Source organism: Polyodon spathula, chromosome 38 (genome assembly GCF_017654505.1).
Source record: "Polyodon spathula isolate WHYD16114869_AA chromosome 38, ASM1765450v1, whole genome shotgun sequence".
NCBI classification, from domain to species: domain Eukaryota; kingdom Metazoa; phylum Chordata; class Actinopteri; order Acipenseriformes; family Polyodontidae; genus Polyodon; species Polyodon spathula.
In genome coordinates this window covers 2,608,998-2,633,997 of record NC_054571.1, presented here as the reverse complement: position 1 = coordinate 2,633,997, position 25,000 = coordinate 2,608,998, and the positions used below count along the sequence as shown (strand labels likewise).

The 25,000-nt window shown below is 43.0% G+C and overlaps 1 protein-coding gene across 4 annotated transcripts; it reads left to right on the top strand.

Moving 5' to 3' along the window:
* The first annotated feature begins 6,390 nt into the window (after positions 1 to 6,390).
* On the top strand, positions 6,391 to 23,855 carry LOC121304564 (CD209 antigen-like protein C). Of its 4 annotated transcripts, none has more exons than XM_041235748.1 (10): positions 6,397 to 6,519; positions 11,286 to 11,414; positions 19,168 to 19,269; positions 19,671 to 19,721; positions 20,239 to 20,283; positions 21,013 to 21,075; positions 21,481 to 21,543; positions 21,817 to 21,968; positions 22,724 to 22,827; positions 23,121 to 23,855. In XM_041235748.1, exons 1-10 carry the CDS (start codon positions 6,432 to 6,434, stop codon positions 23,236 to 23,238), a joined length of 915 nt encoding a protein of 304 aa, XP_041091682.1. In that variant the 5' UTR covers positions 6,397 to 6,431; the 3' UTR covers positions 23,239 to 23,855. The 4 variants fall into 4 exon arrangements, with proteins under 4 accessions (XP_041091683.1, XP_041091682.1, XP_041091685.1 ...); XM_041235750.1 differs by lacking the exon at positions 6,397 to 6,519 and adding an exon at positions 10,316 to 10,458; XM_041235749.1 differs by lacking the exon at positions 20,239 to 20,283 and having other exon boundaries at positions 6,391 to 6,519.
* The last annotated feature ends 1,145 nt before the right edge of the window (positions 23,856 to 25,000 follow it).

The following is a 25,000-nucleotide window of genomic DNA, read 5'->3' as shown; positions in this document are numbered from 1 at the left end:
GGGAGGGAGAAATGGTAAGCGTTTCTTTTGGACAGATTGCACGGTGGAGGCATTGAGAACCAGTGCAGAACACCGCGTGCAGCAACCTGTTAATTGCCCAGTCGTCATGGTAATTTAGTTTTCCCCAGTCGTCACGGCGATCTAGTTTTTTTGAGGAGGCTTCGCTGGGCGACTGTATGCCTTGGAGGTGCATGTCACTTCCCTGTTTGTACTCCCAGCGACGGCTTTCCACTCCCTGTCCTGCTCCAATCATGAACAGAGTTCCCCCTCTAGCAGAGGCTGGCCATGCTGCTGAGCGGTGGGCTCTGAGTGACGTGGACCGATCGTGTCCTCACCGCTGGGCTTTAACTTGAACAACCTTGTTTTAATAAGAAAGGCTTTTCATACAACTTGAATCTGAAGAGCAGCTGGTCTGGGAGCTGCGTGCAGCCAGCAGCGAGTCAGAGCGTGTGCGTGTGCGTGTGCGTGTGCGTGTGCGTGTGCGTGATTCGAGCGGTCCTTTCTCAGGCATCACTCTACTTGAATTTTGAGAAGAAAAAATAGGTTTAAAAAGGTTGAAGGTGGTTTTACTCCCCAGGGGTCTCCTGTACTGCAAGGCAGACAGTGTCCTGTTTATATACATATTGTACAAGAAGAACGTTCAGACATAACAATCCACGGGTCTCAATAGAAGGGTCTATTTGCACGATGCATGCTTTTGCACGATGCATGCTTTTGCACGGTGCATGCTTTTGCACGGTGCATGCTTTTGCACTGTAAGCCTCACTGATAAAGCAGTGCTCTGCAAGCCAGCTTGTACTGAGCTGCACAATGAAGCCATGAAGCAAACTGCCTCCGCTGCTAACCCTGGAAATCGAGGCGTTCTGCATCATTAAAACAGGATTCGCTATTATGCAGTTTATCCCACTCATTCTTTGCTAAATACAATGACTTTACAACCCATGCTGCGTTTCACGAGATATCGTCGCAGCCTGCGTCTCAGGAAACCTGCAGCATTTTGCGATGGAAAATTGTGGACAGGTCTTCCATTTTGTTATTCTCCATCGGAAGGAAATGGAGAATATTTGAGGTGTCACTGCGCTCGAGGGATATTTTGGTCATTTTTTAATAGGGAATAACCCCACCCCAATCAAACAAGGCTTTGTCAGACAGCAGCATTGTCACTGCAAAATGATTAGCAGTGACGGGCCGAAACGTGGAAATAAAACACACAAAAATGACAGGAATATCCAGAACATTTCTCCAAGATGCTAAATGAAATAACAGCCCACGTCCCTGTAACAATCACACGACTGAAGATCTGACCCCATACAGAACCGAATCGCGTGTGAAAGTGCCGCACAGCCCAGTGTACTGGCTGCCTGGTTAAAGGGATCTTTTGGAGATCCAGCTGCATTATGAGTTCTTAGACAATAAACGCGCTCGCCTGTGCCGCGCCCTCTCGATTCAGCCCCGCTGGTTGCTGGCGGAGCGCTCTGCGGAGACAAAGAGACGAGAACCTGGACCGATTCCAAGTTTCTCTCGGCTGCATCAATTGCCTGTTTGTTCCCTTCCACACAAATCTCTTTTATTCTTCGTTTTAAGAAGGCCTGGGAATTTAAAAATTAAATCTCCCCTTTCTTTCACTGTGGAACTGTTGGCTTTGTATTGTGAGAGAGTGCGTCTAAAAGCACCTGGATGCAAGTCTTAGAGCTCCGGGAGAATGAATGTTAATCACTATTGCATCCCGCAGCGTGCAATATGTAACCACACCTTATAAAACACAATACAGAAGGGAGGCAGTCTATTCTATCGGCTCCCACGGGTCTTCGTTGTTTTTTGTGCTGCATTTTCTTTGTCGCGCTGAAAGGGGCACGGTGCCCGTCCTGCCAGTTCGGCTCAACCCCTCCCCGTGGGATTCCGGTCCGAGCCTCCATTTTCTTCTCTGGGTTTCTGCCACCTTACACAAGAGACACATTGTGCCAGTTCTGACACTGAAGAGACGTTTAATTCAGCCTTACCCTGCAGGGGCTGCGTGTCCACCACGATTCAATGGCATGACTAGAAATCCGATCTTACGTTTTAAATCTCTCTCTGCAATATTACTAGCTGTCGCTGGCCACGCTTTAAAAATGACGCTTTAATATGTATTGTTCGCGTTCATTACGGCTGACGATTGTGCTGCAGACTGGAATGGGTTTTAAACGATTACATCATCGTGGTGCATTCCCAGACAATGCACAGAAACAGGGCGCAGCGTACCAACGAGGCTCGGTGCGTTTGCTTTTCCACATTGGAAAAAAAAACAACAACAAAAAAAAAAAAAAACGTTTTGGACATTTCAGAAATATAACTAAAATATTTTAATTTTAAAGTATTCCCTTGCTTTTACGCGTCGTTCAACCGTGCGTACAAAACGCGCTTTAAAGATAACACGATTTGAAAGACCAGCTTATTTATTACCTTATATTATTATTATTATTATTATTATTATTATTATTATTATTATTATTATTATTATTATGATGCCGCAGCTGTACGCTGTGCCGCACTCCCTTGCTCCCCACAAGGGCGCTCTGTCACAAAACGTCATTTAAAATGAATCTGCCATAAAAAATACATTTTACAGTTGAAAAATAGACCCTTTTTTGGCTTGGACGCCCACCCTGCCCATCGCAACCTCCCTGCATCCCCTCATTCATGTCACGCACGCCTGATACAGTAGCTGTAACCCGCTACACCCCTGGGCTGTTTGCATTGACAAGCCCGCAGCGGTGGGTTTGCAGGTAACCGTGCCCGCAGCTGCACTGTCAGGAAGCGAGCTATGAATGCAGATTCTGAAGCGACACAATGTAGGCATTTACCTTGGCTCCAATCTGGTTTCCACACTGGCCGGCTTGCAGATGAACAATTTCACGCATGTTGATTGCTTAACAGTCCGTCACCAAAACTGTAAAATGTGTGTTTTTATATATATATATGATTAACACTAGCGGACTCTGCAGAGGGATGATGTCTGTGCTGCTCGTGCTTGCCTCTCCCCCCTTTAAAACTGTCTGCGACTCGCGTTCCAGTACATTCACGCGCCGGTCCTACTGCAACGTGACGTCATCACCATGGCAACACCCCCCCCCCCCCGAGAAAAAGGGGGGGGTCTGATTTTCATCTCGCGATATAACTAACAGCAACCTGACAGACAGATAATGGTTGGCGTGGTTTTATTTGCTGCATGTGTGCCCGTCTCACTCATAATGCACCAATACTGGGTTGTGCATTTATCTTCCCCCGCCGGTTATAGTGTTTGCAGTGCTTGCTCGGTTTATTGCAGAGGCAGTTGCCTGTGCTGTATTACATATTGGAGAGTCAGTTGCCTGTGCTGTTTTGCACGCCGTGTCATTCCGAGGAGATCTGAAACAGCTGGTAAAACAGAAGCGGCCATTTCTATACCAGTACCGCCCTGGCAATCCGACTCCATGATAGCATCTTGTATAAATGCCTTTCCAGGACAAGAGAATGCGTTTAAATATGTGTGTTTCAGACTATATTGAAATAATCATATATATATATATATATATATATATGATTATTTATATATATATACTCAAAATTTAAGCAAATAGAAAAAAACTGTTATATATAAATGATGTCAATTGAAAAGAATCCCATAGCCAGCACCGTGTGTTTTGTGTAACCCCTCATTGAATTAAACTTCACTACAGGTGAGGATTCCCGTATCGCAATTATCTGCCTTTAGACAACAGATTCAGCTCTGTTTGAAACTGCGTTTGCTCCAATACCCCTAGAAACACCTGCAGTCGACCAATGGCGAGAAACAGCGAGCGATACTCTGGCACCCTCTAGTGGAACAATCGAGGAAGTGTCCTCTCAGTATCCGATACAGCTGGAAGTGTTTGCAGGGTGCCTGGGATCCACTGTGAAGGAGCGTGAAAATACCTAAAAAAGAGATTTGAGCTGCTTACACTTTATTAACCGATACGCCTCTACTTCATTGAGCATATATATATATAAAAAAAAAACAAATACATGAACAGAAGAAGGGCAAAATGTCAAGCAACGCAGACATAGCTAAACAGAAACGTTCCTTGGTGAAATGAAACCTTCTCGCAGGCGCGGCTGTTATATAGGGAAAAAAAAAACAAAAACTAAAATAAATTATATATATATAGTAAGGGATTGGTCGGTTGAAAAACGTAAAAGACAATGTAAGCAAACTGGTTGGTGAACAAAGTAATTAATGTGAAGTGTTTTGGATTAAAAATTAAAGATTGGTTAATGAATACCCTGGTGGTAAATAAGGTATATTAAAAGTAATTAAATGGTTCTTATTGTGCAGAGACCTTACTTTGGGGGGGGGCGGGGGGGTATTAGGACCCATTAGAGGTTACTGGAGTCGGGGCCGACTCCAGGTTTAATCAATAGAGTAATTAGTGGACCAATTAATTAGGTTTCAAAGGATGTGAGCGGGTGTGTGTTTGGTTGGGAGAGTTGGAGAGCAAGCGGATTATTCTGAGACTGGACTGGACTGGACTGGACTGGACTGGACTGGACTGGACATTTGGTTTTAACGACAAGAGAACAGGCTTAGCCTGCCTCGTTATTAGTTAGAGAAAGAACTGTTTAGATAGGGCCCGAGAACGGGTCAGGTTTTGTTTATTTTTCTTTTTATTGATGTAAACAATAAATACACTCTACGGCGTTTCCTGACATCCTGTTTAAAGTGTTATTTGGAGAATAAAAACGTGACTGGGGGCAATCCATCACATTGTGGTAAGTTGACTATGAATTCCCAAGTTTGTTCCTGGGCAGTGATGTAGAAAACGCAGTCTGGTTTTCTAGTTTTTGCGGTCCTCCTTTTGCTCAGTGGGGGGGGGCTGTTGCATTTTTAATTTCAGCAGCAGCAGTGGATGATGAAGATGATGAAGGTGTCTATGAACATATTGAAGAGTCTATTGAACTGGAGGAGATAAAATCAAACGGAAGCCCTCAAGGAGGAACCGAAAGCGCAGGCAGCCACAAGTGAGCTATTTATTCAAGTAAACTAAACCGCTGAATTCACAGATAGACAGGCGCTGGCTTCTGTTGAGATCACAGCTGGCTCTGAATGAAAGTCAAGCAGCAGTTGGAGTGTATTGTGGTGAACAGGAAGACCGAACGTCTCTGTCATCTATATACATTGCAGGAAACACCAAGAGAGAAACGTAGAAAACAAAGACTTAAAAAAAACAAACAGCAGCTATAAAAAAAACTGTCTTGGGGCTCCTGAGTGGCACATCCAGTAAAAGCGCTCTGCGCGGGTATGCCCTGTAGCCTGAAATGAACTTGTCTGTTGAAATGAACTTGTCTTGAACTTGTCTGTTGAAATGAACTTGTCTTGAAATGAACTTGTCTGTTGAAATGAACTTGTCTTGAAATGAACTTGTCTGTTGAAATGAACTTGTCTTGAACTTGTCTGTTGAAATGAACTTGTCTTGAAATGAACTTGTCTGTTGAAATGAACTTGTCTTGAAATGAACTTGTCTGTTGAAATGAACTTGTCTTGAAATGAACTTGTCTGTTGAAATGAACCTGTCTTGAAATGAACTTGTCTGTTGAAATGAACTTGAATGAATCTACAAAATGATATCGCAAGAGTCTACCGGAAACCAGAATAGTAGCACAGCAGTATTTCATGTTAGATTTCAAAATGTGTCAGTTAAGTATGTGGAAAACTGGAAAGCGCTGGTGTGCAATTCAATATGTTAACGTGACATTATCCAACAGCTTTCATTCCACTTCATGAAGCAAAAAAGAGTTCATTCTAACGGATGATGCAACACTTTTGGCCAGAGCTGTATTTGTTTTTTTTTTACTTTGAGCAGGATGTCACATGGGCCACAGCTGTTTGCTGGTTGGACAGCAGGTTCAGAACCCCTGGTTTAGATGGTGCTTCCATTAAAAAAAAAAGATGCAAACTCGAAAAAAAAGTGGGCTTCGATTTGATACACATGGGGGGGAAAATAAGGTGACAAAAGCCAAGGTAATATCTGCAAATATGCCCCCCATTGTAGCTCCATTGAAAGTGAAACATCTTCCATAAAACATATTTCATTTTTGTTCATACTTGACGGAGAAATTCCCAGCCAATAGACCCTTGTCCTTGCGATTTCCATTAATAAATGGGTTGAAAACACACCAAGCTCCCAGTATACCCAGTGGCTTGCGTGTGAAGGCGTTTTCAGCGCAACATTTATTTCTGCTTTTCAAAAGTGAGATGCTGTCTTGTGGTAGATGCTTCCCCCTCAGTTCTGTGAAACCATCACTGGTGTGTTTCCCTAAATAAACAGTTCCTTTTACAATATTGTAAAGAGCTGAAGCCAGCGAGAGGAAAGCTCAATGACTCTGAGCAGCACCTCAGTCAGACCTTCCCAGTTCCTAGTGTCCAGATCAGCAGCATGGAAGATGAGGTCTATGAAAATTTTCAATTCTATCAACAAACTGGACAAAAGAAACACCAGGACAGGAAAAGAAACAGAGCCAAAGGTACGCTTTGTTTTCATGTCCGATCTGTGGCTTGCCTCGCATTCGTTATTTTTTTGCTGTCTGTAGTACCCGCGGTATATGCTTTGTGATTTCAGTAGCACATATTCTTGGAAAGCTTTGAAATAAGTGGGAGAGATCCTGGGCTGAAATGACTTTGATCAGTCAGTCCCCCAGATTACCAGAGATTAAGGACAGATTGAATGACGCATTGAGGGAATTGGTGTATGCCATGATACCAGAGGTGCATTAAAATTGTGATTTCCATCAAAACAAACTGGACAAAGACATGCAAAGTATTAATACCCAAAGAGATTATATATATATCTATAATATAATATTATATATCTATATATATATTATATATATATATATATATATTATATATATATATATATATATATATAATTTACTCATCATTTCTTTGTTAGAGCCTGAATTGTGCCTGAAAACAGTAGATGTCAATTGGAGAGTTCTAGAGCATTGTTACATCTTTTGTGTTTTCAGTTGAAGCAAAAACAGCCGTGGCTGTTGAAGATGAAAATGATTACATGATTATGGAAGAATCCATTGAAATGGAAAAGAAAAAACAAAACCCAGAGGCCAAGTGCAAAGCAGATCTGAAACCACAAAAGTCTGGAGGTGAGCTCTGTATAGATATCAGGAGTTGAGCTCTGTATAGATATCAGGAGTTGAGCTCTGTATAGATATCAGGAGTTGAGCTCTGTATAGATATCAGGAGTTGAGCTCTGTATAGATATCAGGAGTTGAGCTCTGTATAGATATCAGGAGTTGAGCTCTGTATAGATATCAGGAGTTGAGCTCTGTATAGATATCAGGAGTTGAGCTCTGTATAGATATCAGGAGTTGAGCTCTGTATAGATATCAGGAGTTGAGCTCTGTATAGATATCAGGAGTTGAGCTCTGTATAGATATCAGGAGTTGAGCTCTGTATAGATATCAGGAGTTGAGCTCTGTATTGATATCAGGAGTTGAGCTCTGTATAGATATCAGGAGTTGAGCTCTGTATAGATATCAGGAGTTGAGCTCTGTATAGATATCAGGAGTTGAGCTCTGTATAGATATCAGGAGTTGAGCTCTGTATAGATATCAGGAGTCTCTGTATAGATATCAGGAGTTGAGCTCTGTATTGATATCAGGAGTTGAGCTCTGTATAGATATCAGGAGTTGAGCTCTGTATTGATATCAGGAGTTGAGCTCTGTATAGATATCAGGAGTTGAGCTCTGTATAGATATCAGGAGGTGAGCTCTGTATTCATATCAGGAGTTGAGCTCTGTATTGATATCAGGAGTTGAGCTCTGTATAAATATCAGGAGTTGAGCTCTGTATAGATATCAGGAGTTGAGCTCTGTATTGATATCAGGAGTTGAGCTCTGTATTGATATCAGGAGTGGGGCACACTAACTCTAGATAATTTAGCCCCTTGTCAATTCAGCTCGACCAGGATTTGAACCTTCATTCTCATTAGCGACTCCCTCAGTAGTGCCTTTACTAGATGAGCTTTTTAAAATGTATTTATTTATTTATTTTATCTCAATGTTGAGCTCTGTATAAATAACCCATGTCAATCACGAGTTCTAGAGCAGTGTTGCATCTTTTGTGTTTTCAATTGAAGCAAAAACAGCCGTGGCTGTATAGATATCAGGAGTTGAGCTCTGTATGGAAGAGATATCAGGAGTTGAGCTCTGTATAGAGATCTGAAACCACAAATAGATATCAGGAGTTGAGCTCTGTATAGATATCAGGAGTTGAGCTCTGTATAGATATCAGGAGTTGAGCTCTGTATAGATATCAGGAGTTGAGCTCTGTATAGATATCAGGAGTTGAGCTCTGTATTGATATCAGGAGTTGAGCTCTGTATAGATATCAGGAGTTGAGCTCTGTATAGATATCAGGAGTTGAGCTCTGTATAGATATCAGGAGTTGAGCTCTGTATAGATATCAGGAGTTGAGCTCTGTATAGATATCAGGAGTTGAGCTCTGTATAGATATCAGGAGTTGAGCTCTGTATAGATATCAGGAGTTGAGCTCTGTATAGATATCAGGAGTTGAGCTCTGTATAGATATCAGGAGTTGAGCTCTGTATAGATATCAGGAGTTGAGCTCTGTATAGATATCAGGAGTTGAGCTCTGTATAGATATCAGGAGTTGAGCTCTGTATAGATATCAGGAGTTGAGCTCTGTATAGATATCAGGAGTTGAGCTCTGTATAGATATCAGGAGTTGAGCTCTGTATAGATATCAGGAGTTGAGCTCTGTATAGATATCAGGAGTTGAGCTCTGTATAGATATCAGGAGTTGAGCTCTGTATAGATATCAGGAGTTGAGCTCTGTATAGATATCAGGAGTTGAGCTCTGTATTGATATCAGGAGTTGAGCTCTGTATAGATATCAGGAGTTGAGCTCTGTATAGATATCAGGAGTTGAGCTCTGTATAGATATCAGGAGTTGAGCTCTGTATAGATATCAGGAGTTGAGCTCTGTATAGATATCAGGAGTTGAGCTCTGTATAGATATCAGGAGTTGAGCTCTGTATAGATATCAGGAGTTGAGCTCTGTATTGATATCAGGAGTTGAGCTCTGTATAGATATCAGGAGTTGAGCTCTGTATAGATATCAGGAGTTGAGCTCTGTATTGATATCTGTATTGAGCTCTGTATGGATATCAGGAGTTGAGCTCTGTATAGATATCAGGAGTCTGAGCTCTGTATAGTATCAGGAGTTGAGCTCTGTATAGATATCAGGAGTTGAGCTCTGTATAGATATCAGGAGTTGAGCTCTGTATAGATATCAGGAGTTGAGCTCTGTATAGATATCAGGAGTTGAGCTCTGTATAGATATCAGGAGGTGAGCTCTGTATAGATATCAGGAGTTGAGCTCTGTATAGATATCAGGAGTTGAGCTCTGTATAGATATCAGGAGTTGAGCTCCGTATTGATATCAGGAGTTGAGCTCCGTATTGATATCAGGAGTTGAGCTCTGTATTGATATCAGGAGTTGAGCTCTGTATAGATATCTGGAGGTGAGCTCTGTATAGATATCAGGAGGTGAGCTCTGTATAGATATCAGGAGTTGAGCTCTGTATAGATATCAGGAGTTGAGCTCTGTATAGATATCAGGAGTTGAGCTCTGTATAGATATCAGGAGTTGAGCTCTTTATCGATATCAGGAGTTGAGCTCTATATAGATATCAGGAGTTGAGCTCTGTATAGATAGTTGTGAGGCGAGTGTGTATTAAATGGAATGTCCAGACAGTAATTTATGTGTACAAAAATAAAATAATTTATTTTTATTATCTATACACAACAAAATAATTAAATAACAAAAGAAAACAAAATGGTGTGAGGGAAGGAGTGCAGGGGTGAAATCCAAAACAGACCGTGATGACTCGTCCTTAATCGTCGTCGTGGCGAACCATACATAAACAAAAAAAGACAAAAGAAATGTTAGTGTTTTTTTTTAAAAAAATCCTCCTGCACCAAACCAGTCTCTCCCTCCACCAGTTACTCCTCCTAGTTTACTTTCGGACCCACCCCGAACACAGTAGTACGTTCCCTTTAGTATGTAATGTCCCGCCTCTGTAGTCAGTGGAACACCAATCCCCAACTGAAAGTGTCCTTATCCTTCACTTGACTCCAGTGGCTGGAATTTACAACTCGTACTTCTGCCCCTCACCAAGATGCCGCCCCGCAAAGAAATGGCTTTTGCCATGGTCACGAGATTTTGGAAAGGAAAGTCCCGAGTTGGTTTGATGCTTTCTGCTTTCGGGAGGCTGAATCACAGACCGAAACCCCTTTGACTCATCACATATCCCACCCCTCAGAGTGGAGCCGAAGGAACACTCGGAAACCTCTATTTTCAATTCTATCACCAAACTGGACAAAAGAAACACCAGGACAGGAAAAGAAACAGAGCCAAAGGTAAAATTTGTTTTCATGTCCGATCTGCGGCTTGCCTCGTATTCGTTATTTTTTTGCTGTCTGTAGTACCCGCAGTATATGCTTTGTGATTTCAGTAGCACATATTCTTGGAAAGCTTTGAAATAAGTGGGAGAGATCCTGGGCTGAAATGACTTTGATCAGTCAGTCCCCCAGTTTACCAGAGATTAAGGACAGATTGAATGACGCATTGAGGGAATTGGTGTATGCCATGATACCAGAGGTGCATTAAAATTGTGATTTCCATCAAAACAAACTGGATAAAGACATGCAAAGTATCTCGTAGAATGACATGTCTGTCTGAAGTCATTTCCTGTAGAACATTGACATTAATGACTTCACTGTTGCTTCAGGCTCTGTGTATCAATGGTCCCCGTCCTTTGGTTGCATGCATAGTTACTTTATTAAGCACTTTATAGTTTAACTGATAAGAACTAGCTTACTAATAACCTTGTCTTTAATGGAGCTGCCATAATGTGTATTTGCAAAAATAACCTCGCCCCGTTCCTTAATGTGGAAACCACTCTGGGAAATGTGATACTTGAGTCCCACTCGGATGTATTTTAAGAAGAAACCGTTTGAACAACCGGAGTTGAGCTCTGTATAGATATCAGGAGTTGAGCTCTGTATAGATATCAGGAGTTGAGCTCTGTATAGATATCAGGATTGAGCTATGTATATATATATATATATATATATGTATAAATATCAGGATTTCTCTGTATAGAGCCTGAATTGTGCCTGAAAACAGTAGATGTCAATTGGAGAGTTCTAGAGCAGTGTTACATCTTTTGTGTTTTCAATTGAAGCAAAAACAGCCGTGGCTGTTGAAGAGGAAAATATTTACATGATTATGGAAGAATCCATTGAAATGGAAGAGAAAAAACAAAACCCAGAGGCCAAGTGCAAAGCAGATTTGAAACCACAAAAGTCTGGAGGTGAGCTCTGTATAGATATCAGGAGTTGAGCTCTGTATAGATATCAGGAGTTGAGCTCTGTATAGATATCAGGAGTTGAGCTCTGTATAGATATCAGGAGTTGAGCTCTGTATAGATATCAGGAGTTGAGCTCTGTATAGATATCAGGAGTTGAGCTCTGTATTGATATCAGGAGTTGAGCTCTGTATAGATATCAGGAGTTGAGCTCTGTATTGATATCAGGAGTTGAGCTCTGTATAGATATCAGGAGTTGAGCTCTGTATAGATATCAGGAGTTGAGCTCTGTATAGATATCAGGAGTTGAGCTCTGTATAGATATCAGGAGTTGAGCTCTGTATAGATATCAGGAGTTGAGCTCTGTATAGATATCAGGAGTTGAGCTCTGTATAGATATCAGGAGTTGAGCTCTGTATAGATATCAGGAGTTGAGCTCTGTATAGATATCAGGAGTTGAGCTCTGTATTGATATCAGGAGTTGAGCTCTGTATTGATATCAGGAGTTGAGCTCTGTATTGATATCAGGAGTTGAGCTCTGTATTGATATCAGGAGTTGAGCTCTGTATAGGATATCAGGAGTTGAGCTCTGTATAGATATCAGGAGTTGAGCTCTGTATAGATATCAGGAGTTGAGCTCTGTATAGATATCAGGAGTTGAGCTCTGTATAGATATCAGGAGTTGAGCTCTGTATAGATATCAGGAGTTGAGCTCTGTATAGATATCAGGAGTTGAGCTCTGTATAGATATCAGGAGTTGAGCTCTGTATAGATATCAGGAGTTGAGCTCTGTATTGATATCAGGAGTTGAGCTCTGTATTGATATCAGGAGTTGAGCTCTGTATAGATATCAGGAGTTGAGCTCTGTATAGATATCAGGAGTTGAGCTCTGTATAGATATCAGGAGTTGAGCTCTGTATAGATATCAGGAGTTGAGCTCTGTATAGATATCAGGAGTTGAGCTCTGTATAGATATCAGGAGTTGAGCTCTGTATAGATATCAGGAGTTGAGCTCTGTATAGATATCAGGAGTTGAGCTCTGTATAGATATCAGGAGTTGAGCTCTGTATAGATATCAGGAGTTGAGCTCTGTATAGATATCAGGAGTTGAGCTCTGTATAGATATCAGGAGTTGAGCTCTGTATAGATATCAGGAGTTGAGCTCTGTATAGATATCAGGAGTTGAGCTCTGTATAGATATCAGGAGTTGAGCTCTGTATAGATATCAGGAGTTGAGCTCTGTATAGATATCAGGAGTTGAGCTCTGTATAGATATCAGGAGTTGAGCTCTGTATAGATATCAGGAGTTGAGCTCTGTATAGATATCAGGAGTTGAGCTCTGTATAGATATCAGGAGTTGAGCTCTGTATAGATATCAGGAGTTGAGCTCTGTATAGATATCAGGAGTTGAGCTCTGTATAGATATCAGGAGTTGAGCTCTGTATAGATATCAGGAGTTGAGCTCTGTATAGATATCAGGAGTTGAGCTCTGTATAGATATCAGGAGTTGAGCTCTGTATAGATATCAGGAGTTGAGCTCTGTATTGATATCAGGAGTTGAGCTCTGTATTGATATCAGGAGTTGAGCTCTGTATAGATATCAGGAGTTGAGCTCTGTATAGATATCAGGAGTTGAGCTCTGTATAGATATCAGGAGTTGAGCTCTGTATAGATATCAGGAGTTGAGCTCTGTATAGATATCAGGAGTTGAGCTCTGTATAGATATCAGGAGTTGAGCTCTGTATAGATATCAGGAGTTGAGCTCTGTATTGATATCAGGAGTTGAGCTCTGTATAGATATCAGGAGTTGAGCTCTGTATAGATATCAGGAGTTGAGCTCTGTATAGATATCAGGAGTTGAGCTCTGTATAGATATCAGGAGTTGAGCTCTGTATAGATATCAGGAGTTGAGCTCTGTATAGATATCAGGAGTTGAGCTCTGTATTGATATCAGGAGTTGAGCTCTGTATTGATATCAGGAGTTGAGCTCTGTATTGATATCAGGAGTTGAGCTCTGTATAGATATCAGGAGTTGAGCTCTGTATAGATATCAGGAGTTGAGCTCAATATATGTATAGATATCAGGAGTTGAGCTCTGTATAGATATCAGGAGTTGAGCTCTGTATAGATATCAGGAGTTGAGCTCTGTATAGATATCAGGAGTTGAGCTCCGTATTGATATCAGGAGTTGAGCTCTGTATTGATATCAGGAGTTGAGCTCTGTATTGATATCAGGAGTTGAGCTCTGTATTGATATCAGGAGTTGAGCTCTGTATTGATATCAGGAGTTGAGCTCTGTATTGATATCAGGAGTTGAGCTCTGTATTGATATCAGGAGTTGAGCTCTGTATAGATATCAGGAGTTGAGCTCTGTATAGATATCAGGAGGTGAGCTCTGTATAGATATCAGGAGTTGAGCTCTGTATAGATATCAGGAGTTGAGCTCTGTATAGATATCAGGAGTTGAGCTCTGTATAGATATCAGGAGTTGAGCTCTGTATAGATATCAGGAGTTGAGCTCTGTATAGATATCAGGAGTTGAGCTCTGTATAGATATCAGGAGTTGAGCTCTGTATAGATATCAGGAGTTGAGCTCTGTATAGGTATCAGGAGGGGAGCTCTGTATAGATATCAGGAGTTGAGCTCTGTATAGATATCAGGAGGTGAGCTCTGTATAGATATCAGGAGTTGAGCTCTGTATAGATATCAGGAGTTGAGCTCTGTATAGATATCAGGAGTTGAGCTCTGTATAGATATCAGGAGTTGAGCTCTGTATAGATATCAGGAGTTGAGCTCTGTATAGATATCAGGAGTTGAGCTCTGTATAGATATCAGGAGTTGAGCTCTGTATAGATATCAGGAGTTGAGCTCTGTATAGATATCAGGAGTTGAGCTCTGTATAGATATCAGGAGTTGAGCTCTGTATAGATATCAGGAGTTGAGCTCTGTATAGATATCAGGAGTTGAGCTCTGTATAGATATCAGGAGTTGAGCTCTGTATAGATATCAGGAGGTGAGCTCTGTATAGATATCAGGAGTTGAGCTCTGTATAGATATCAGGAGTTGAGCTCTGTATAGATATCAGGAGTTGAGCTCTGTATAGATATCAGGAGTTGAGCTCTGTATAGATATCAGGAGTTGAGCTCTGTATTGATATCAGGAGTTGAGCTCTGTATAGATATCAGGAGTTGAGCTCTGTATTGATATCAGGAGTTGAGCTCTGTATAGATATCAGGAGTTGAGCTCTGTATTGATATCAGGAGTTGAGCTCTGTATAGATATCAGGAGTTGAGCTCTGTATTGATATCAGGAGTTGAGCTCTGTATAGATATCAGGAGGTGAGCTCTGTATCGATATCAGGAGTTGAGCTCTGTATAGATATCAGGAGTTGAGCTCTGTATAGATATCAGGAGTTGAGCTCTGTATAGATATCAGGAGTTGAGCTCTGTATAGATATCAGGAGTTGAGCTCTGTATAGATATCAGGAGTTGAGCTCTGTATAGATATCAGGAGTTGAGCTCTGTATAGATATCAGGAGTTGAGCTCTGTATAGATATCAGGAGTTGAGCTCTGTATAGATATCAGGAGTTGAGCTCTGTATAGATATCAGGAGTTGAGCTCTGTATAGATATCAGGAGTTGAGCTCTGTATAGATATCAGGAGTTGAGCTCTGTATTATCAGATATCAGGAGTTGAGCTCTGTATAGATATCAGGAGTTGAGCTCTGTATAGATATCAGGAGTTGAGCTCTGTATAGATATCAGGAGTTGAGCTCTGTATAGATATCAGGAGTTGAGCTCTGTATAGATATCAGGAGTTGAGCTCTGTATAGATATCAGGAGTTGAGCTCTGTATCGATATCAGGAGTTGAGCTCTGTATAGATATCAGGAGTTGAGCTCTGTATAGATATCAGGAGTTGAGCTCTGTATAGATATCAGGAGTTGAGCTCTGTATAGATATCAGGAGTTGAGCTCTGTATAGATATCAGGAGTTGAGCTCTGTATAGATATCAGGAGTTGAGCTCTGTATAGATATCAGGAGTTGAGCTCTGTATAGATATCAGGAGTTGAGCTCTGTATAGATATCAGGAGTTGAGCTCTGTATAGATATCAGGAGTTGAGCTCTGTATATCAGATATATCAGGAGTTGAGCTCTGTATAGATATCAGGAGTTGAGCTCTGTATCGATATCAGGAGTTGAGCTCTGTATAGATATCAGGAGTTGAGCTCTGTATAGATATCAGGAGTTGAGCTCTGTATAGATATCAGGAGTTGAGCTCTGTATAGATATCAGGAGTTGAGCTCTGTATAGATATCAGGAGTTGAGCTCTGTATAGATATCAGGAGTTGAGCTCTGTATAGATATCAGGAGTTGAGCTCTGTATAGATATCAGGAGTTGAGCTCTGTATAGATATCAGGAGTTGAGCTCTGTATAGATATCAGGAGTTGAGCTCTGTATAGATATCAGGAGTTGAGCTCTGTATAGATATCAGGAGTTGAGCTCTGTATAGATATCAGGAGTTGAGCTCTGTATAGATATCAGGAGTTGAGCTCTGTATAGATATCAGGAGTTGAGCTCTGTATAGATATCAGGAGTTGAGCTCTGTATAGATATCAGGAGTTGAGCTCTGTATAGATATCAGGAGTTGAGCTCTGTATAGATATCAGGAGTTGAGCTCTGTATAGATATCAGGAGGTGAGCTCTGTATAGATATCAGGAGTTGAGCTCTGTATAGATATCAGGAGTTGAGCTCTGTATCTGTATAGGTGATATCAGGAGTTGAGCTCTGTATAGATATCAGGAGTTGAGCTCTGTATAGATATCAGGAGTTGAGCTCTGTATAGATATCAGGAGGGAGCTCTGTATAGGTGGGGTGGATATCAGGAGTTGAGCTCTGTATAGATATCAGGAGTTGTATAGCTCTGGTAGATATCAGGAGTTGAGCTCTGTATAGATATCTGGAGTTGAGCTCTGTATAGATATCAGGAGTTGAGCTCTGTATAGATATCAGGAGGTGAGCTCTGTATAGATATCAGGAGGTGAGCTCTGTATAGATATCAGGAGTTGAGCTCTGTATAGATATCAGGAGTGGAGCTCTGTATAGATATCTGGAGGGGAGCTCTGTATAGGTGGGGAGGGGAGCTCTGTATAGATATCTGGAGGGGAGCTCTGTATAGGTGGGGTGGATATCTGGAGGGGAGCTCTGTATAGGTGGGGTGGATATCTGGAGGGGAGCTCTGTATAGGTGGGGTGGATATCTGGAGGGGAGCTCTGTATAGGTGGGGTGGATATCTGGAGGGGAGCTCTGTATAGGTGGGGTGGATATCTGGAGGGGAGCTCTGTATAGGTGGGGTGGATATCTGGAGGGGAGCTCTGTATAGGTGGGGTGGATATCTGGAGGGGAGCTCTGTATAGGTGGGGTGGATATCTGGAGGGGAGCTCTGTATAGGTGGGGTGGATATCTGGAGGGGAGCTCTGTATAGGTGGGGTGGATATCTGGAGGGGAGCTCTGTATAGGTGGGGTGGATATCTGGAGGGGAGCTCTGTATAGGTGGGGTGGATATCTGGAGGGGAGCTCTGTATAGGTGGGGTGGATATCTGGAGGGGAGCTCTGTATAGGTGGGGTGGATATCTGGAGGGGAGCTCTGTATAGGTGGGGTGGATATCTGGAGGGGAGCTCTGTATAGGTGGGGTGGATATCTGGAGGGGAGCTCTGTATAGGTGGGGTGGATATCTGGAGGGGAGCTCTGTATAGGTGGGGTGGATATCTGGAGGGGAGCTCTGTATAGGTGGGGTGGATATCTGGAGGGGAGCTCTGTATAGGTGGGGTGGATATCTGGAGGGGAGCTCTGTATAGGTGGGGTGGATATCTGGAGGGGAGCTCTGTATAGGTGGGGTGGATATCTGGAGGGGAGCTCTGTATAGGTGGGGTGGATATCTGGAGGGGAGCTCTGTATAGGTGGGGTGGATATCTGGAGGGGAGCTCTGTATAGGTGGGGTGGATATCTGGAGGGGAGCTCTGTATAGGTGGGGTGGATATCTGGAGGGGAGCTCTGTATAGGTGGGGTGGATATCTGGAGGGGAGCTCTGTATAGGTGGGGTGGATATCTGGAGGGGAGCTCTGTATAGGTGGGGTGGATATCTGGAGGGGAGCTCTGTATAGGTGGGGTGGATATCTGGAGGGGAGCTCTGTATAGGTGGGGTGGATATCTGGAGGGGAGCTCTGTATAGGTGGGGTGGATATCTGGAGGGGAGCTCTGTATAGGTGGGGTGGATATCTGGAGGGGAGCTCTGTATAGGTGGGGTGGATATCTGGAGGGGAGCTCTGTATAGGTGGGGTGGATATCTGGAGGGGAGCTCTGTATAGGTGGGGTGGATATCTGGAGGGGAGCTCTGTATAGGTGGGGTGGATATCTGGAGGGGAGCTCTGTATAGGTGGGGTGGATATCTGGAGGGGAGCTCTGTATAGGTGGGGTGGATATCTGGAGGGGAGCTCTGTATAGGTGGGGTGGATATCTGGAGGGGAGCTCTGTATAGGTGGGGTGGATATCTGGAGGGGAGCTCTGTATAGGTGGGGTGGATATCTGGAGGGGAGCTCTGTATAGGTGGGGTGGATATGGGCCGTGGATATGTCCGTGACGGGGCGGTGGATATCTGCGGAGAGCTCTGTATAGGTGGGTGGATATCTGGAGGGTTTGCCTGTCTGTATAGGTGGGGTGGGGTGGATAAAGTCTGGAGGGGAGCCGGTGGAGGGGAGCTCTGTATAGGTGGGGTGGATATCTGGAGGGGAGCTCTGTATAGGTGGGGTGGATATCTGGAGGGGATAGGTGGGGTGGATATCTGGAGGAGAGCTCTGTATAGGTGGGGTGGATATCTGGAGGGGAGCTCTGTATAGGTGGGGTGGATATCTGGAGGGGAGCTCTGTATAGGTGGGGTGGATATCTGGAGGGGAGCTCTGTATAGGTGGGGTGGATATCTGGAGGGGAGCTCTGTATAGGTGGGGTGGATATCTGGAGGGGAGCTCTGTATAGGTGGGGTGGATATCTGGAGGGGAGCTCTGTATAGGTGGGGTGGATATCTGGAGGGGAGCTCTGTATAGGTGGGGTGGATATCTGGAGGGGAGCTCTGTATAGGTGGGGTGGATATCTGGAGGGGAGCTCTGTATAGGTGGGGTGGATATCTGGAGGGGAGCTCTGTATAGGTGGGGTGGATATCTGGAGGGGAGCTCTGTATAGGTGGGGTGGATATCTGGAGGGGAGCTCTGTATAGGTGAGCTCTGTATGGATATCTGGAGGGGAGCTCTGTATAGGTGGGGTGGATATCTGGAGGGGAGCTCTGTATAGGTGGGGTGGATATCTGGAGGGGAGCTCTGTATAGGTGGGGTGGATATCTGGAGGGGAGCTCTGTATAGGTGGGGTGGATATCTGGAGGGGAGCTCTGTATAGGTGGGGTGGATATCTGGGGGGGAGCTCTGTATAGGTGGGGTGGATATCTGGGGGGGAGCTCTTTATTCACTGACTGCTGCAGACAGCTGTTTGGTTTGTTGCTAGAGAGAAAGTAAAAAGAATTGGCCATCAAGATGTATGTAAGTAACAAAGGGTGGGCACAGTTTGGTTCAGTCTTTGGTCTCGTTTTGGGGGGCGCAGTGGGGCACACTAACTCTAGACAACGTAGCCCCTTGTCAGTTCAGCACGACCGGGATTTGATCCTTCACGCTCCATGAGTGCCTGCACGAGATGAGCCCGCTTGTTTTTCAGATCACAATGTCTGCGGATCCAAATCGATTGTGTTTCTCTACGCTCTGCTGATTGCTAGCTCTGGGATGTGGGTGGCTCTGCTCTCCTTGGTGTTTGTGAAATGTAAGTATTGGAAATGCATGTTATCAGATACAATGCAAATGTATTTTATACTGTATAGCTGCCTTCACACCATGGCGCATCAGTGCGCTGTAGAGTTCAAAACAACTTTTAAATTATGTATAGTTTTTTTGACAATTCTTGTGAATGTATGCTGACCAACACTGGGGGATATTCACAAAGCATTTCACTTCACAGCGTCATTAACATCCTGTTCTGTAAATTAAACTGGAGTCCAACTAAACTTCCAAATTCCAGGAGAGCCCTTAATGAATTCCAGAGTCGTTTCGGTAAAACGTGGAACTAATCCCTTTATTTTATTTCTGTACATGTGAAATGTCTTTGCTCAGATAATGGGATCCTACATTCCTCCTGACGTTTTTTTAAATTTATTTTTGTTTCAGATTCTGAAATGTCTGCCGAAATCCAGGACCTGACCTCCCTCAACAAAAACGGTACCCCGCCTTGCCACATGAAGGCCTCATTGCATTGAGATCATAGCTAACAAAATAATTCTGCACATCTTCCATTAGCTGCACAGGTCTCAGATGTGGACGCCTTCGGTAAACTTTACATGAGGTGCCTCTAAATACTGTGTACTTTCACAGGAGTTACATGTGTGCTGACCTGACCTTAACTCTGCCCTATTGTCAGAGCTCTCGCGCTACATCCCGCCTACAGGCAATCTGCTCGCTCTGATTTGTGAATTTCTGCTTTGATTGACAGTCCGCCAATACCGCCATGCTGCTCTTTATTTTTCTGCAGTTACAGTTGTCTCTTTAATGGAAACAAATACATAGAATGTCATAGCACTCGGGGCCTTGTATGGGAAGGAAACCCCCCCCCCCGCCTTAAGTAGACTGAACAGTTTCACCAAGTGGCTTGAAGTGGTACTGCAGCTGGAGATTGACGAGGCGGAATGATTAATTCATTATTGAATACGGTTTTGTATATATATTTTTATTTTTTCAGGCTCTAAAGAAATACAAAACCTGCAAACTCTCCTGAAGGAAAAAGGTAAACGGTTTCAGTTTGTAAAAACAGTGTTCAGGTCTCGCTGAATTAACTATAAAGACACGCAGCGGTTCATTTATTATTGCCGTTTTCGTTTCTTCGCAATAAACAAAGTGGCAAAAGATACATTTTCAAAAAGCAATAGCATTACTGGGCTTTGCTTGTGCTGTGCTGTTGTTGGCTGTGCACGCATGTGAAAACCGTCAGATTGAAATATACTCTTCAAATAAAATAAGCAGTGGCACTCAACTCCGGCCCTCGAGATCTAATCCAGTCCAGGTTTTTACTCCAAGCAGATTCTAATGTAGTTAATTGAAGCATTCAGTTCATGGCTGGGATAAAGACCAGGACTGGAATTAATCTCGAGGGCCAGAGCTCAATACCACTGCTGTACAGTATTGTTCTGGTTTATTAGATTATAGATCCAGAAACTAGGATCGCTGAGAAATAAAGCAATAGGATCACAAGATAAAACAGAAACACAACGTTGATCGCTAGATGTTACGTTTCCCCAGATATGTGGCGCTTTGACTTCCGCAGGTGAGGAGCAGTGTTTGGCTCCCTGGGTTGTTTGCACATCCTAATCTGGCCTGTCGTCTGACCTTGTTTCGTTGCTGAACAGACAGTAGGCGGTTCTGTACATAGCTACCCTCCCCAAGTGGTGTGAAAGACCTTCTTCTGATAACTCTAACTCACCCCTGCATGAATGAACGAATGTGTGTTTGCTTTCAGACTCCCAGCATTCCTCAAATGTGAGAAACTTGGAAAAAGACATTTCTGACCTAAAAACTAAAGGTGAGAATTTAGAATACTATAAAGACATTCCGTCCATGAAGACTTCTTCACAGCAATTCTACATTGTATTGCCTGATTTCTGAGATTTCTGAGAAGATTTTTGTCTTAACTCCAAAGTAATAAACCGGTATTGACTATTTGCAATTGAATCATTTTAATTATGGGGAAAAGTCCCATATTGATTTAGTGTGGGACAGGGTAACGTCCCGGACAATACAGGAACATTGTAAACCTGAATGAGCCCTCTGTGGGAGGATGTGGGACAGGAGTGCCATCTAGAGATACTTTAATTTGTGTGCGACCCAGAGAGTCGAGAGGGGACCAGTGAAACGAGACGAAGCGAAGTCTCCCCAGTGAAATCGGAGAGACCTGCTTCCGCTGACAGGTCCTCGGTTTATCTTTCAGAATCCCAGCTCTCAACCGGTGTCGGAAACCTGGATACTCAGATTTCAAGCCTAAAATCTAAAGGTGAGAATTCGCACCTGCTCAAAAGCTTTGTTCATCGATTCGCCTCCTAGCTCCCAATTGTGTCGTTTTGAAAGAAACATGTGTTTAAACATGCATTTTTGTTTTGTAATATCTGGGTTAAGGAAACTGCAGAATTATTTGGACACCCCATGGAGTTATTACTCTCGTCTCCTGTAGGAATAAATCCAGACTGAATGATCTGTGGGTTTGCTATCGCCGCTCGCTCGTTTGCAGTAGCTCTTGTAGGATTCCTGTTCTTCATTCTGTCTTTAGTTTGTTACACCAGGACCTGCCCTTGTGACTGGAAGGAGTTCAGTGGAAAGTGTTACTACTTTTCCAAGAGCGAGGAGGCCTGGCAGAAAGCAAAGGAATTCTGTTACAGTCAAGACGCTGTGCTTGTGGTGATCAAAACCGAACAAGAGCTGGTAAGAAACTCCCTCAGCCAGCTTCTCTACCAAAAATGATGCAACTCGCTAGCAAAGCATGACTGAAGCCAGGATCGGGGAAATTCAAATTCCAATTCCAGTTCCAATTCCTTTTGAAAATCAATTCCAATTCCCCCATTCCCCTTTGAATCATTTCCAACAAATCACTGGTCAAATCTGCAATTAGCAGTATTCTGTTCAAATGAGCTTCTCACAGTGGCAACAAATTACTTCAATTAAAGTCACTGTAATTAGTCAATTAGCTTCAGTATTATAATATCAATATTTCATGCATGAAAAGGTTCATAATCATAAAGACATTTCATAATATGTTCATACAGCTGTGGCCAAAAGTTTTGCATTGCCCAATACAATTAATAAATGTTGCTTCATAAAGTCAAATGAAACCAGCTGAATAATGTTATGTTAACATATTGAATTACACACCGCTTTGTAGTTTCCTGTATATTTAAACTGACAAATAAAAAACGTGACATTTTGACATACTGTCCTACTATTCTGGCCTCCAGGTTGACTGTTGCGATATCATTTTGCAGTTCATTTTATTACAGGATGTTAAATACAATATCTAAAATTATGTTCACATCGTTTTTGTTTTTATGTAAAAGTTTAATCAATCCTAAGATTCAATGCAAAACTTTTGGCCAGAGCTGTAGAAGTTGCTCATACAGAAAACATTAACCCACAGCTTGGCCGAATACAATCTACTCAACTTGATCCAACTGTGTTTTCAGAACTTTATCGGAGGCCAAGTCTCCAGAGGTCACTATGTTGGACTGAGCGACCTGCAAACAGAAGGGACCTGGGTGTGGTTGGATGGAAGTACGGTTGATAGCAGGTAAGATCTAGAAGAAGTCTCTGAGTATCACTACACATGCAGTGTCTCTAATGACTGTGTATTTACATAGTAGTTACTTAGTAAATCCATGTGCGCTTGCATATAATTGCAATGTGCTTAATGTGGAAATCTTTTTGAATGCTATACAGCCACGGCTTTTTCTTTTTTTTTAATCTTTTTTTAATTATTGCTCAATCCTAAAATTGTGGGTGATGCTAAAGTTTTGGCCAGAGCTGTAGAATGTTTATATTGGGCGTGGTGCAGCGAATCACTGATGCCCCTCCATTGTTTAGATTTTGGAGATCTGGTGAACCAAACAACGCCAATGAAGAAGACTGTGGAGAGCTCATTGAAGGGAAACTCAACGACATATCTTGCAGCACCACACTGCGGTGGATTTGTGAGAAGTAACTATAGACCTGCCTGCACGGGATTACTCGCACAGTTACACTCATTGAATCTCTACAGTCCAACCTCACAATTTATCATGCCCCCCCCGAACTTTTTATGATGTGTGCAATCCTTGTGAGTCTTGAATTGCTAAGTCAGCGTTGAGATGTGTTTCCCGGAGCTCACAAGCAGCTCTTCGGTTCTAGTTGCCTACCACAGATATATGTAACACTGTATCGCTGTAAACTCCCTTCATTAGATAGAGCAGCTCTCAAACTGGAGCAGCTGAAGGAAATACAAGTACTGGAATTCATTAAATGCATCAGTTTGCAAGGCTTGTTTTCGGTCAGAGTTGCACTGGCTTGGTCATTGTCTCCATCGACTTCCCTGTTGGTCCAGGTGACACTGCTGAGGTGAAAGAACCCAGGCACTTTCATTCATCTAAAGTAAAGCAAGACGTTGTATTTTAAAATGCAAAATTATGTTTCGTCTATACAGCTAATGCAAGTGCAGCACAGGCTTATGAAATGAGAATCTCTGCTACATACATTACATTACTTTATCTTAATATATAATGCCAAAGTTCAGCTTTTGCCTGGGATTGTAAATGCATTTTGAATAAACAGCTTTGTTTTTAAGAGAAATGCCTGATCTAATCCTTATCCTTTAGCGTTTTTGATTCTTCTATTTTATCAGTAATAACCCTTTGAATTAAGCACGCAGGGGCTCTCCACCTGTGAGACTGATCTTTCCACAGTCGTTTTGAGCCTGCTCTTCATTGTGACTGCATGGTTCAGGTTGTAGGTTCAAGGTTTCGATCAGATGGATCACACTTAACCTTGAACCTGCAGTCTCTGTGTTTCTTTCTAATAGACTATAACTGCATATCACAGCTGCAGTTTGGTGACAGAAAGAGATCGCAGTACAATATACTGTAGCATAAATATTGCAGAAGACCTGTTATTATTCCAAGCATGAGTCTTGTACAGCATTGTTCTTTCAATCGTGCATAAAATGATCTGGAAATAAAAACTGTACACAGAAACACTCTTACATCTTCATTCACAGTACATCAGTACAAGAGCCATGCCGTTTACCAGGTCATTCTTCTAGATAGCAGAAGAGTGGATCATTACAGCATTAGCTATGTCTATCAGTATGTGCTGCGTGTTGACTGTGCTTGGCCTGGCTGTCTACCCTGGCACGCTGGAAGCTGGTTCTGCGTGTCGACACACTCTGCGTCTATCAGTATGTGCTGCGTGTTGACTGTGCTTGGCCTGGCTGTCTACCCTGGCACGCTGGAAGCTGGTTCTGCGTGTCGACTCACTCTGCGTCTATCAGTATGTGCTGCGTGTTGACTGTGCTTGGCCTGGCTGTCTACCCTGGCACGCTGGAAGCTGGTTCTTGTGTCTACTCACTCTGCGTCTATCAGTATGTGCTGCGTGTTGACTGTGCTTGGCCTGGCTGTCTACCCTGGCACGCTGGAAGCTGGTTCTTGTGTCGACACACTCACTCTGCGTGTTGACTATCAGTATGTGCTGCGTGTTGACTGTGCTTGGCCTGGCTGTCTACCCTGGCACGCTGGAAGCTGGTTCTTGTGTCTACTCACTCTGCGTTTATCAGTATGTGCTGCGTGTTGACTGTGCTTGGCCTGGCTGTCTACCCTGGCACGCTGGAAGCTGGTTCTGCGTGTCGACTCACTCTGTGTTTATCAGTATGTGCTGCGTGTTGACTGTGCTTGGCCTGGCTGTCTACCCTGGCACGCTGGAAGCTGGTTCTGCGT